Source organism: Triturus cristatus, chromosome 3_1 (genome assembly GCF_964204655.1).
Source record: "Triturus cristatus chromosome 3_1, aTriCri1.1, whole genome shotgun sequence".
Classification (NCBI taxonomy): domain Eukaryota; kingdom Metazoa; phylum Chordata; class Amphibia; order Caudata; family Salamandridae; genus Triturus; species Triturus cristatus.
In genome coordinates, this window is record NC_140583.1 from 300624713 (window position 1) to 300640789 (window position 16077).

Below are 16077 nucleotides of genomic sequence, written 5' to 3' on the forward strand. Positions count from 1 at the left end.
TGACGGCTTCGTGTTTCCATGCATCGGGAAAGGCAGCTGTGGCGATGGATGCATTGATGATGGTGGTGAGTTGGTGGCTGATCTCGTTGCTTCCTAGTTTGAAGAGGCGGTGGGTGCTCCCCAGTGGGTGGATTTCATGATGGCTGTGGTGTCCGGTGCGGTGAGCTGTACCCATGTCGTGAGATGTTGGTCGGGGGATGTTTCCCTTAGAGTGAGGAGGCCGAGGCAGTGGGTGGGTTGGGGCTTGAAGTTCCTGTAGTTGGTGGATATCTGGTTGTGGAAGTGATTCGCTAGAGCGTTGCAGAGTTCCTGTGAAGGAGGAATCATGTTCTTGGGGGCTGTTGGGCAGGAGAACTCTCTGACGATGGTAAGGACTTCCTTGGTGCAGTTGGCGCTTGCCTCGATGAGGTCTGCAAGGGTGTCCTTTTTCACGTCTTTGTGTCATCGGGGGTATTTATTGAGGGCTTTCTTGAAGGTGGCTCGGTCTGTATCGTCTCCGCTGCTACATCATCTTCTCCCCAGTTCTTTGCAGCTGCTTGTCATTCTGCTGAGTTCCTCTGTGTACCTGCTGGCTTGTTTGGTGGATCTACAGGTTTTAGCTGGTTTGAAGGGGGAGTTGATGATCCAGATGGTGAAGTTCTCGACTGTTTGTTCCAGGTTGGTGGTGGCGCCGGGCTGGGTGATGTTGAAGGCGTCCCTCCATTGGGTCTGTGTCACATTGCTTTAGCTGCAGAAGGGGGTCGGAGCAGGGTTGGCGGTGGTGCGAGATGATCCTTTGATGGTGAAGTGGATGATAGAGTTGTTGGTCCAGGTGAGTTCTGTGGCTTGGTTGTTTTTGACTCTTTTGCTGGACATGAAAACAGGGTCCAATGTGTGTCCTGCTCTGTGTGTGGGGTCTGTAACCAACTGGGTGAGGCCGATGTTGTCCATTTATTCCAGGAGGATGGTAGAGTTAGTGTCTGTGTGGTCGTCCAGGTGGAAGTTGAGGTCTCAGAGGAAGTTGTAGTGCTAGGAACCAATGATGAGTGGGGTGATGAAGTCTGTGATGGCGTTGCAGAGGCCGGTGCCTGGTCCTGGGGGTTTGTAGGCGAGGGTGCATTTGATGGTTGTTTTGTCATCAGTGTGGAGTTGGAAGTTAAGTTGTTCCATGATTGGTGTGGTATCGTCTTTGGTGGTGGAGCAGCGGATTGATTCTTTGTCGATGATGGCAATGCGGTGGCGGGGCGGCGGAGGGTGTCCCAGAGTTCGGAATTTTTTTTCAGAAGCATCTGGCATTGATCAGGAGGCATCGCAGTGGTTCCAGAGTGGTCTCAGTCCGGGGACTGGGAGTGGCGTGGACAGGAAAATACAGCAGAGTATGAGAAAAAATATAACCATGATTCAAGGGAGAGTAATTCAAACACCAAACCATCGAAGAGAGTGTAGATTGTTTGCTCTTGTGTTACAATAGCATCAAGTCATGCTGCAATAACCGATGTGCAAAAACATGATCTGGGAAGAGAGACCTCGAAGACTCGAAAACTAGGAGAAGCAATGGGCAAGATGATGGAGAAAACCCATTAGAAGCCCACATAACAAGTGTCAGAAAAGCCAGTACTGTCAGAAGCAATTACATGGGCTGGGAGCCCTCTATTTTTCCCCTGTGCAAGAGCCTCAACCTGCCTCCCTCAGTGCTGGTTGCTTGCCATCGGTTTCCAATGTAGCCCACCACCAGCACGAACCCGAGCAGATATGCACAGTCAGGTTTAATGTATCTGATTCTGAGCATTCTTCCCTGTAAACTTGTTAACTAATAGGTGAACTCAAGCAAAGCCAAGTCTGTACGTTTGGTTCTGCAGCCATGTCCTGAAATTAACTCATAAACGTGGATTCCGGTCCCTTGTTACCATGTCCCACAGAGCTCCTTCATTTGTTGTTCAGCAGACATCTAAGTCAGGCAGCGACAACAATTAGGGACAAAAATAGGAGCAAGGAAGCAAAGGAAACAAAAAATAAAGAAATGCATCACTTGGAATCACTCCTTGCAGGCAATTCATACAGATATTGATATCACATTAAAATACTCAGCTCCATCTTGGATAGGGACCCTAAGCTAGCATTCTCTGGCCAGATCATCATCTTTCCTGAAACTCATGGCATCCATTAGGCACATGTAGAAAAAGACCAACTTTAACATCCATGGCCCAGCCCTGAATTTTACAATCTCGCACCCACCTTTTGCATTTGACAACAAGTGCGGAAACAGCACAGTAGTCTAGACAATGAGGATGTTTAACCACTCCCTGAACATGACATTAATTAATATGCTGACTGACTGCACAAGGATCACACACTAATCATCTAAATTTTTGCAATCTCTCGTAACCTCTTGGCACAGATATAATTTGTCAATACACTCCCCACTGTTCCACTGAAAGATAATCCAATAATACCACCAACTTTAGAGCCCAAGGCAAAATTGTAGTTGACTAGGTTTGGGCTGTCTCGGATGGTGGATGCCCTGTAGAGCAGATTTCTGCCATTTCTACAGTTTAAAATTATGGAAGGAGTTACAACATTAAGCATATATTTGTTCTTTCAGGGGTGTTCAGATCTTGCTACCTCACTTTAGCCTGGGAACCCCAAGTCCTAGAGGCACATATTTATTTATTTGAGCATTTTATAAAGCGCGAACATGACCCTCAGTTATCAGACATGGATATAGCGAGTCCATACCGGTTACATAAACCATATAAATAATCGACAACTGACAATAGCATAAGCACATGTATAGAGAGGCTATAACCCTTTACATGAATCCTGAAGACAATCAACCACTTATAGTGTCACAAACATAGATTACCTATTCATTATCAGCTCTCCAGGTGTCTTGATGAAACAAGACAGATGATATCTGTGTCTTGGTGAGAGAATCCTGGCAGTTATAGACAGCTTACCACTAATCCTGACAAAATACATTGGTGTCTTATATTTGCAACACCACAATGGAACTACAAATTGCTGACTAATTCCAAAACTGATTCGTATGTGGCAGGTCTCGGTCTGGAATGTTAAAGGGGTCAAGAAAACAATCTACAGGATTGCCAGTAACTGGGCATAATTCAAGCATTCCTTGTATCATTTTACTGTTTGCTACTAACTGTTGGTGGCTCAAGGTCGAAATGTGCACTGGAAGTGGATTTGAGCACTCAAATAACTGATGACCAATGGATTGTTTTTGTACACAAAGGAAATATAATTGACTAGCAGACACAGACTACTCTTTTTCAAGTTCTTTCTCAGACTTTCCAGTTCAACAGTGAGCATTAGGTCATTTGGCTATGAGATTGTGGTACCTAAATATTGTAGAAGGAATGTTGTCTGCATAACCTTCTGTGTCCTTAAAATTGTTTACAAAACTATCACTATAGTTAATAATAAAATATATACCTAATGGAACAACAATGTTTAAAACACAATATTTTTGTCAAACTGTATTTCTGTACACGATTTTGTCATATATAACTAGGATGGACACGGCATGCAAGAGATGTGGGAGCTCGGAGGCAGACTTTGCGAACACTGGGCCAAATTCATAAAGGTAAATATAAACGTGCAGATTTAATCGTGTATGTTTGCTACTTTAGCCAGGTATAAATCTACAATTTATTGCTATTCACCATTTCCAAGTGTAGGTTTAAACTGGAGTGTAGACTTAAGTATTTCCATCTCTTGAAACTTGGGTGGGATACATAGGAGTAAATTTAGGAGTGTAAAGTTACTGCTAGTAGCTTTTCACATGTACATGGAGCTCTCCCTGTCAAAAACTATACAGAACATTATTAAAGCTTATTATTCTTTAAAATAAAACAATTAAAAATATTGTAAAATAAAATAAAATGTAAATAGTATTAAATATGTATGATTAATATAGAGCTAATAAAATAACACTTTGCAGCTAAGTAACTCATTAAAGTAAATGTGTATTAAATACATAGTTAATTCATTTAAATATATTTATAGATAATTCTTCTTAAAGAATAATTTTAAAAATGCCTTCCACTGTAACATTTGTATTTATATTTAATATATATATATATATTACATTTTGTTCAAAGTTATGTCTGTTATTGATTTACATTTTTTTAATTTTTTAACAAAAGTTCAAATGTTTAATTATATTTGTAAATTAGGTTCATTATATTTAAAATATATTTGTTTAATAATTATATATCGTTTTTTAATATTAAACTATGTATATATATATATATATACATATATATATATATATTCACTGAAAAAACCATAGGTTTCAGGCACGTTATAGTTAGGAATTGGCATTTAAAAAACCTTTGAAATTCACTGAAAAAACCAAAGGTTTCAGGGGCGTTATAGTTAGGAATTGGCATTTAAAAAACCTTAGAAATTCACTGAAAAAAACATAGGTTTCAGGGGCGTTATAGTTAGCTGGACTTTTCACTCGTACAAAACCCTAAAAATTCCCCTGTTATAGTTAGTTCAGCTAACTATAACTCGCGCCCCCGCAATGCACTGCTGATGACGTCACATATTACATCACTCATGACATGGTCAGTGACATCACTGATGACATCACTGATGACATCTCAAATGACATCACTGATGACATCACTGATGACGTCATCCATGTGATAAATTAGTGCATCTTCTCACACCCTAATATAACCCTTGATACACCAACTCAAAAGTTCAGAGGGCCATTTTGAAAACCATGGATACTCCAATACCAATAACTACATACCCACTCATTGACTCTTTGGTCTACATACACCTCCACTCACTGACCTGTACAGTCACCCATACTTACAATCACTCCGTACAAGACTATCATATGCATTTATACACCTATATAGACACTCACACACCGCTAATCATCCATTGAGGTACTGACACACCTAGTCAGTTGTGCAAATAATTAAACACAGTCCAATTTACTCACCTATGCAGTTAAACACACTCAAGTTCACTTACTCATAAAAATACTAATAAATTCTGACACTCTTATACAATTACTAATACAAGCACAAACACATCCATACAGGCACTCCCTCAATCACACACTCTCACATATAGATAGTTATATACTCTAACACACATATACACTGTGTTTCACATATGTAGTTACTGACACATGTACAACTGAGATATAAATTCAATCACTAACACACTCATGCATACTCACCCAACCATACAGTCCATCACAGCTGCACTCTTAAAACCATGCACCATAGAATCACCCACTCACACATCTATGCACAGAGTCACACACACCGTACCCACACAAACACTCAGGCACCCATACAGATACTCAGACAACCAATCAATAACCCCTATAGACACTCATATAGCTATTCACAAAACCATGCAGCCACTTATACACCAACACACAGACACATACAGACATTCACACAGTTTAGTCACTAGTCTGCAGTAAGATACATTTAATGACTCACTTATAGAGTCAGTTACGCACCTAGAAAATCACCCATTCACACACTTATACACCCACTCATTCTTCCATAGGCCTTTCACTATAAATATATAAAACATATTTAAACTTTTAAGAAAAACACACATTCACTGGATGATGTCATCAGTGATGTCATTTGAGATGTCATCAGTGATGTCATCAGTGATGTCACTGACCATGTCATGAGTGATGTAATATGTGACGTCATCAGCAGTGCATTGCGGGGGCGCGAGTTATAGTTAGCTGAACTAACTATAACAGGGGAATTTCTAGGGTTTTGTACGAGTAAAAAGTCCAGCTAACTATAACGCCCCTGAAACCTATGGTTTTTTCAGTGAATTTCTAAGGTTTTTTATATGCCAATTCCTAACTATAACGCCCCTGAAACATTTGTTTTTTTCAGTGAATTTCAAAGGTTTTTTAAATGCCAATTTCTAACTATAACGTGCACGAAACCTATGGTTTTTTCAGTGAATTTCAAAGGTTTTTTAAATGCTAATTCCTATCTATAACTTATCTCTGAAGATATCATGTTTAATGATTTTGATTGGATTTCTATATTTTTCAAATTCAGTGTGTCAATTTCATTAATTATCTTTTTTTTAAATACTTTTTTATCACCATTTTTTTAACTTATTTTTTCAATTAATTCTTTTAAAAATTAAAAAATATTATTTGAACTTAATGGGTTTTTCAAACATATTTTTTTATATTTTTCAAAATATTTTTTTAACTATATGTTCAAAACTGTATTTTATATATATTTTTTCAATGTTTTTGGATCCGCGCACCCTATGCGCACCGTTCTCGATCCCTACGCGATAGCATCCGCGCATCGTATGCGTTGGGTATGTATTTAGTGCGCGATCGCAATGCGACCGGTACGCGACTCCCAGCCTATACGCGACACGTTCGATGTAGGTAACGCGACGTTTACGCGCTTCCGCGATACGTCATCTGCGTCTATGACGCGGTAGGTGCGCGGATCACGCGAAGTATTTAACATTTAAAAAAACATATGTATGTATTTCATGTGAATATTAATTGAAGACAAACTCTAAACTAGTCTTAAAAATAAAATGTTTTTACATCTAATCCTATAATTTTTTTTATTCAATTTCGCGGATGCGCGCTGGGTGCGTGCTGCGTACGCGCAGGGTGCGCGGATCCCATGTGACCTGCAAAAAAAGAGATTTGATTGGCTCATTACACTTCCTCTTCTAACTATTGAAAGACCCCACCCATTTCAATCATTCTTCTTTGACCTTCTTTAGAGCACCATCTCTTTGGAGAGAAGAAGATTTTTTAGACTAAGTTTACACTTAGATCTAACTTTTTTCAACCAAAAATGGCTTCAGGGCAGCAGGCATCACCTGCATCCCCTCATACTTCTGAGGATGAATTTTTGCCAGAGGCACCACCCAAAAAACGTTTTTCTTCAGTGGTGTGGAAATTTTTTACTTTTCCCGAGGGGCAGAATAAGACCAATGCCACCTTGGTCACGTGCAAGATTTGCAAAAGAGTCCTGTCGCGACACGGCAAGTATGATGAAGCACATGAGGACCCTTCATCCGAACAATCTTGCACAAGAAGAGTGCCGACGGATGAGAAACACTCCTGCTCCTGCGCCATCCACCTCATCGCAGCCGAGCACATCAAGAATGCATCCATCAGCCCAAACCTTGGACATCCGTCCTCAATTTCAATTTTTAAAAGTGCTCTGCAATAAGTGCAATAAGACTTTGTGCTATGGTGAGCAGTCGATCGATCTGATCTGCCGCTGGCAAGAAAGTCACATTTGCTAGTTCTTTTTTTTCTTTTTTTTTATTGTTCCCTGAAGTTCATTGTTTGGTTTCTCCTGTTTTGTTTTTTGTTTTGTTTTTTTGCAGAAAAACCCCAAAAATTTAAAAATTGTTCAGAAAACCCAAAAAAAATTATAAAAGAAGAAAGAAGAAAAAAAAAAGTTCTTGTAGAACTAACTTTCCTGGTTTAAAAAAAGAGCTACATTTCTTTGTTAGTGTTAGTTTAGATGAATGTATGTGTAGTATGTAATTGACTGAATGAATGCATTAGTAGCGTATGGTGAATGTATAAGTGCAGAACTATGAGGAAGTGCTGCAGCATCACACAGTAACCTCTTTAACTGCAGTGTGCTGTAGTACTTCCGAAGCACAGGGATGCAACATATGTACATAAATATGTTGCAAATCTATGCTTCTCTCTGCACGGCTCTTTAAACTGCAGCCATGTGGTGACACAGGCACCCTTGCACCCGAGTGCAAGGATATCTGTGTCATGTGATGTTTGTTTTTCTACAGGAAGACACACCTTCCTGCACAAAAACAATGAGAAAATGCATTTTTCTCCTTCAATGTTTGCTGAACATTTCAGCATGCATTGAAGATATGGAAAAATTAAAACAATTCTCCTTGTTGTGCTTTCCTACACCAATTTTAGAATGATGCAGCATTCACACACATATCGAGATTAATGATTTATGATAAATCTAGACATGTGTCTTGTTCTATGAGTATTAAGTGCAATCATGCACAACAACACTTATAGAACACCCTTTCAACACAAAGTGGCCTGCATGATGAGGTTATGGAGTATAAAAAGTGCACAGAGTGCCTTTTCCTCTCTTGGTAAATATGAAAGAGTGTCTTGCACAATTTAAATGTACATTTGATACTTGTATAGCGGACTACTCACCCGCAAGGGTCTCAAGGTGCTTGTACGAATACCGCTGTGGAACCCATCCTGGCTTTCCCTGTGAGGCGTCCACTCCTGGGCACCCCCAAGGTGGAGGCCAGGCATCCTTTGCGTTGTGGGGGCCGTTGTGGAGATTAAGCAAGCTATTGCCCAGAGTTGCAGAGTGGGACTCCATGATTGGAATAGGCACCGAGGCGAGAATCAGGTCAGTGGAATTTTTGAGCCCAAGGCCCGCCGAGGCGGGGATTTGAACCCTGGTCCCGGGCTAGGCCTCTGCATCAGGGTCTGCCTCTCTAATCATTGAGCCACACTTCTCAACAATAACTATGTTACAAAAAGTAACATATTTCCGTTTTTAAATTTCCTTGCGAATGATAGAAGGTAAGCACAGAGTTTTGTCTGCAAAGATGTTCAAAGAAGAATGATTGAAATTATTGCGGTCCTTCAATGCTAAAATGGAAAATATTATGAACCCCTCAAATCTCTTTTTTTGCAGGTCACATGATATCTGATTATGGTCAGATTTCAAAACTACATAAACAGAGTGTTTTTAGAAACGTGTTTCAACTTTGTAGCTTCTTGCAGGCCTCTTCATTCTGCATATTGAGACTTAGTTAAACTTACCTTCACAGTAATAGGAATAAAAAATGGTATACATTTTTTTCTGTTTTTCATTCAAATATAAATTCATTTAAATTGCTTTTTTTTAAATTTGGATCTGTGAAAGAAAAGGAAAAAAAATTATAACATGTAATAATACATTTTTTACAGCACAGCATAATTTACACAAAGTAATTTTTTTGCCTTTTTTGCGGTTCTCAGAATATATTAAATTTCACTAAAAATAGTGATTTCAATCGTACTCATCACTTAACAGCGGGCAAAAAAAACACAATCTCAAAGATTGTTAAAAAAAAAACAACATGCCATTCTCAAAATACAAATCACAGATATATAAAATGCACACAGCTAACAATTTTTTTTAACTTTAACTTACAAAAACTGTAAATGATGTCGCTTTAAAATATTCACCAAATCTAAAGATGAATTTTTGCAGGATGCACCACGCCCACAACGTTTTCCTTCAGTGATGTGGAAATGTTCTACTTCTCTCGAGGGGCAAACAAAGACCAATACCACCTTTCTCATGCACAAGATTTTCAAAAGAGTTCTGTTATGAGGGGATCCTAACAAAAAATACTCATGCGGCACAGCAAGTATGATGAAACACCTAAGGACCCTTCATCCAAACAATCTTGCACGAGAAGAGTGCAAACAGATGAGAAACACTCCTGTTCTGTATCTGTAAAAAAGAATCACAAATAAATGTATATAAATAACTTTCAAAATTATACTATTCCATTACTGTACAAACACATTTTATATAAATACTGACTACGAAACTATAGCCCTGAACCACAAGTGTGACGATGGTTAAAACACTACATGCATAGTGCATACTACTTTGAAGCAGTTCATGCCCTAAAGCCTACCTCACTAAAACTCTACATGCTAACTGACTAAATGATTACAGTACTATAAGGAGACACACTGGGTGAGTGACAGGGTGTTTGCTAGAAGTGTATGAATACTAACTAGGGAATTGAAGGTGTGAAACACAACTGTGTAGATGATTAGATGACTGCATCCATACTGCATAGGCATTTAAAACAGTCCATGTACTAAGGCCTGGCTCACTGCATGACTACTTGGGTACTGACTGAATGATTAGAGTACAGCAAGGAGAGTGCCTAGGTGAATTTATAAATGCTAGGCTTTTCGCACAGGGAATGGATTAGTACTTGGTACTGAATGGGTCACTAGAGGAGTGCAAAGGCAGTGACAAGATGTTTGCTGGACTGTACGGATACTGACTAGGAAATTGAAAGTGTGAAAGACAAGTGTCTAGGTGGTTAGAAGACTGCATGCATAGTGGATAGGGGTTTGAAGCAGTCCATGTGCTAAGGCCTGGCTCAGTGCATGAATACTTAGGCACTGACTGAATGATTAGAGTACTGCAAAGATAGTATCTAGGTGAATTTATAAGTGTTTGAGTTTTCGAACAGTGAATGGATTAGTACATGATGCTGAATGGGTCACTAGAGGACTGCAAAGGGAGTGACAGGGTGTTTCCTGGAAGTGTATGGATACTGACTAGGGAATTGAAGGTGTGAAAGACAATTGTGTAGATGGTTAGAGGACTGCATGCATAGTGGATAGGGGTTTGAAGCAGTCCATATACTAAGGCCTGGGTCACTGGATGAGTACTTGGGTACTGACTGAATGATTAGAGTACTGCAAGGAGAGTGCCTGGGTGAATTTATTAGGGTTTGGGTTTTCGCGCAGTGAATGGATTAGTACATGATGCTTAATAAGGTCACTAGAGGAGTGCAAGGGGAGTGACATGGTGTTTGCTGGAAGTATATGGATACTGACTGGGGAATTGAAGGTGTGAAAGACAAGTGTGTAGGTGGTTAGAGGACTGCATGCATAGTGGATAGGGGTTTGAAGAAGTCCATGTGCTAAGGCCTGGCTCAGTGCATGAATACTTAGGCAGTGACTGAATCATTAGAGTACTGGAAAGAGAGTGTCTTGGTGAATTTATAAGTGTTTGGGTTTTGGCACAGTGAATGGATTAGTACATGTTGTTGAATGGGTCACTAGAGGACTGCAAAGGGAGTGACAGGGTGTTTCCTGGAAGTGTATGGATACTGACTAGGGAATTGAAGGTGTAAAAGACAGGTGTATAGTATGTTAGAACACTACATGCATACTGCATAGCCATTTGAAGCAGTCTATTTGGTACTTAGAAACTGACTAAATCATCAGACTACTTCTAGGACAGTGCTTGGGTAAAACCTTTAAATTTTCAGTTCTGCCACAGTGAAGAGAATAGTACATGGTACTGCACCTTAGTGTCAAACCCTGACTCATTTTATCAATGCATAAGCAAAGACTAGCTTCTAATGCTACTAAAACTTGACAACATGACAGGTTTTAAAAGAGTTATCTGCTAAAAAATACACGATTTTACCAAATGCTTCTCTCACAGTGGTTCCCAAATGCACACAGACTCACAGTGTAATTCTAGACAACAACCACTATACCTAGGAGTTTACCAAAAATCATTCACTACTGTGGAAGTGGTAAGAGAACTGCACACAATCTTCATATTTCAGGACTGCACTTTTGTGTCAAAGCCTGACTCATTTAATCAAAGCATAAGCAAAGACTGGCTTCTAATGCTACTAAAACTTGACAACATGACCGGTTTTAAAACAGTTATCTGTCAGCAAATACACGATGTTACCAAATGCTTCTCTCACAATCCTTACCCAAATGCACAGACTCACAGTGTGATTTTAGACAAGCAACACTATCCTAGGAGATTACCAAAACTCATTCACTAATCTAGAAGAGTTAATGGTACTGCACACAATCTACATATTTAAGTACAGCACATCAGTGTCAAAGCATGACTCATTTAATCAACGCATAAGCCAAGACTGGATTCTAATGCTACTAAAACTTCACAACATGACAGGTTTTAAAACAGTTATCTGTCAGCAAATACATGATGTCACCAAATGCTCCTCTCACAGTGATCCCAAATACACACTAACTCACAGTGTGATTCTAGACAAGCACCACTATGCCTAGGAGTTTACCAAAACTCATTCACTACAGTGCAAGTGGTAAAGGAACTGCACACAATCTACATATTTCAGGACTGCACTTTTCTGTCAAAGCCTGACTCATTTAATCAAAGCATAAGCCATAACTGTCTTCTAATGCTACTAAAACTTCACAACATGACAGGTTAAAACAGTTATCTGTCAGCAAATACGCGATGTTACCAAATGCTTCTCTCACAGTGGTTCCCAAATGCACACATACTCACTGTGTGATTCTAGACAAACAACACTATCCCTTGCACTATACCAAAACACATTTCTTCATCTAGAAGAAGTACTACATTTTAGAATAGAAACATAGCATAACTCATTTCACAAATTCATAAACAATGACTGGTTTCTAATTCTACCAAAATATAAAAACAGGACAGTTATCTGTCTGCAAACACATGAAAAACACAAATGCTTATCACAGAATGGTTTCTACATGCACACACACTGTCAATAAGATTGTAGAGAAAAAAAGTACACCTACACTTTAGCAGGAGAAATACATTAGACTGATTAAAATGTAAATAGTCTACATACATCCCCTCACAATTAAATAACTCACCTTTCAAGTTGTTTTGTAGATTAAAAAGTATATCAGTCACTCACCATATTTTCTTTTACAGAATCTCTGCACTGTACACCTCTCAGCAAAAACAAAGAATGGAAAAGTTCCCCTTTCATTTTCCACACATATACATGTAAACATCAAATCACAATCCTTCACACATAAACTCAAAAGCAAACACACATTTCTATTGGGTAAACATTTCAACCCTTTCCAACTGAAATACATTTCAACCCTTCCCCCAATCTGCCTTCTGCCTGTTACCATAGAAACGGGTCATGGAACACTGCACTGAGCACACAGGTCAGAAGTTCAGCACACAATGTTCCTACACAAGAGAGGAAGTGTGCTTCACTTTTCAACATATCAGCTAATCATATATAATGTTCCTTACAATCTGTTTTTGTTAACCAATAATAATCATACCTTTAAAAAACAGAAATATACACCCTACCTTTCAGTGTACAAAGTAGTCATACAACCAATGACTTCTTGTCTTTTTAAAAAAAAAAATCTGTGGATCCGCGCACCCAACGCGATAGGATGCGCGCACCGTGCGCGCATTTCACCGTTTAAAAAAAAAGGGGGCCCCAGGGGGTTCTTCTGGGACCCCCTAAGCACCTCTAGAGGGTCAGAGTATTTCCACTCTGCCCCCTTTATATGTTTTATACACTTATTCCCCTTGCTTCTTCAGCCTCGCTTCTACCGAGGCAGAAAATGGCCACCAACAGTTCCTGGTTTCGAATGTAAAGAGACACTCGACAGCCAATTAGCATTCAGCGTGCGATCGGGAGGGTGCGTGCTCGGTTCGGGGAGGGTGCACTCATGGTGCGGGTAGGGTCCGCGGATCCTCCCCGGCAATAGATATTTATGTACTTTTAACTCTTAATTTTCTCAGGAACTACTGAACGGATTCACACCATTTATGCAAAAGGCACGAGTCTGAACTGAGGACTACCTCTTTGCCAAATTTGGTGTCATTACGTTCATCGGTTCGGGCTGTAGCTGCGACAACAGATCCTATGGGAAATTGCATGGGGAAAATGCGTTTTGGGGCCCCCCTTTTTTCTCTGCCCCTGCTTGACGAATCACCATGAAACTTTCAGGATAGGAGGGCAGCGGAGCTGGTCAAAGGTTTGGAAAATTTCGCGAGGATTCGTCAACCGGCGCCAGACTTATTGGGAATAGAATGTTGCGGATTTTTCCTATGGAAAATAGGTCCTAACTATAGCTACCTACTGGCGATCGCCAGTATGTTATATATATATATATATATATATATATATATATATATATATATATATATATATAATCTACTGGCGGTCGCCAGTAGATAGTTATAGTTAGGACCGTGTTTCCATAGGAAATCTCAAAATTCTATTTTGAATAACTCTGGCGCCGGTTGAAGAATCCTCGCGAAATTTTCAAAACTAATGGGGCGCTCCGTTCAGCTCCTACCCTGAAAGTCTCGGGGTGATTCGTCAAGCGGGGGCTGAGAAAAAAGGGGGGTCCCAAAACGCGTTTTCCCCATGCATTTTTCCATAGGACCTTTAGACGCAGCTACAGCCCGAACGGCTGATCAGAATTACTTGAAATTTGGCAGAGAGGTAGCCATAAGGTCAAGGAAGTGCCTTTTGCAGGTCTGGTGTAAATCTACTCAGTATTTCCTGAGAAAATAGCATTTAAAAGCATATCAATATCTATACGCGCGCGCACCGTGCGGGCACCCTAACGTGCGCGAGCGTAATTCTGATTGGTGGTTACATGTTAGTCAATGTTCGAATCGGTCGAAATCAGGAAGTGCCGGCCGCCATTTTGTTTGTTTTCAGAGAGTGAAAAAGGAAGGTGGCGAACGTGAAAAGGGGGCAGGGTAGAGAGTTCCTGAACCCCTAGCCTTTGTCAGGGGGTCCCTGAAGGACCCCGAAGGCAGAAAATATTATTATTTTTTTTTTTTTAAATCGCGGGGGTGCGCACACTGTGCGCGCACGGTGAAAACCAAAAAAAATATAATAATAATTTTAATACGTAGTTTATTGTAAAATAAATATATAAAAAAATACATAAATAAATTAGCATTTAAAAAAACGTACAAATTCACTGAAAAAACCATAGGTTTCACACACGTTATAGTTAGGAATTAGCATTTAAAAAACCTTGCAAATTCACTTAAAAAAGCATAGGTTTCACTCATGTTATAGTTAGGTGGATATTTCACTCGTAAAAAACCAATGAAATTCCCCCGTTATAGTTAGTTCAGATAACTATAACTCGCGCGACCGCCACTCTATCACAAGGATGATGTCATCAGTGATGTCATGAGTGATGCCACTGACCATGTCATGAGTGATGTAATATGTGACGTCATGAGCAGCGAGTTATAGTTATCTGAACTAACTATAACGGGGGAATTTCATTGGTTTTTTACGAGTGAAATATCCACCTAACTATAACATGAGTGAAACCTATGGTTTTTTAAGTGAATATATATATAAAATAAAAAGTAACATTTATGTTATTTTTTTTATTTTCCTGCGTACTCACTTGTCCCTCTGATTTGGTAGTAGATATATACAATTTTCCCACCACTCTCTCCCTTGTCAGTCCCATATGTACCACTAAAGGGGCGATTACAATGTTGTCCGGAAACTCTTCCGACCGAATCGATTTCAGAATCGTTTCCAACCGAATCGGGTTCTGCATGTCCGATCGAACGATTACGGTGCTACCGGGCATCGTTCGGTCGGACTCGCATTGACTTTAATGGGAGCCTGTGTTCCGAACGAAAACACAGGCTCATTGACAAAAGGGGTGGTTGGGGAAACCATGCACTCTGCCTTTCGGAACCGAGTCAGACAATCCGAATGCTTTCCAGCCATCGTATTTGGTTGTTCAGAAATTGTGTCCCAATCAGATTCGGACGAATCAAATGCCGTTCGGTGCTTTTCCAAACAACATCGTAATCGACCCATAAGTCGTAAACTTACATGTGGGGAGACCTTCCCATAGAAAATATAGAAGAGGTAGGGGTAGACAGTTTCCACTCATAGGTTTGTGAATTCTATTTTTGTAGTAAGTAAATAGCACTACGGTACTGCTACTTTAAGTACTACAACATGCAGTTTGTGAATCGGGCTGAGTGTGTGGTTATGTGCTTTTGTAAATTCAGATTGCTTTGATGTATTCTCAGAACTGTTTCCCATGATTGAAAGCCCTCTACTACCCTCTCCACTACTCTGGAAGTACTGAATTTTGTTCGGCATGGTGATGCCTAGGTATGTGGCCATAGGAGTTTAGCTCTGGCCTACTGGAAAAACCCATCCTCGAGTGTGAGATGACGGAAAGAAGACTTAGGGCCTGATGAGTTTGGTGGATGGGTTACTCCATCATAAAACTGACGGATATCCCACCCGCCATACTACAAATGCATTATATCCTTTGGCACTTGTAATATGATGGACAGCATATCAGTATATGTGACGAGTAACTTCAAATGAAGGCCTTAGTCTACTTAACAACTTGGTGGACATTTACAAAACATAGGGGCCAATTACGATGGTGGGCGGATCGCCGGCCCGGCGGTGAGGACCGCCGGCCCGATGGTGGTGATCCGCCCGCCATCAACCTGA

General features: G+C 40.0%; 1 protein-coding gene across 4 annotated transcripts in view; it reads left to right on the forward strand.

The window, feature by feature from the left end:
* GRAMD2A (GRAM domain containing 2A) overlaps nt 1-16077 on the forward strand; it is a 503088-nt gene that overhangs the window by 442699 nt on the left and 44312 nt on the right. For 3 of the 4 annotated variants that reach the window (XM_085643959.1, XM_085643957.1, XM_085643960.1), the window contains exon 10: nt 3509-3580. The exons of the other annotated variant lie outside the window; for it this stretch is intronic. In XM_085643959.1, the coding sequence (XP_085500085.1) occupies nt 3509-3580 (72 nt within the window). The remainder of the gene's footprint in view (nt 1-3508; nt 3581-16077) is intronic. 4 annotated transcript variants of the gene reach the window in all.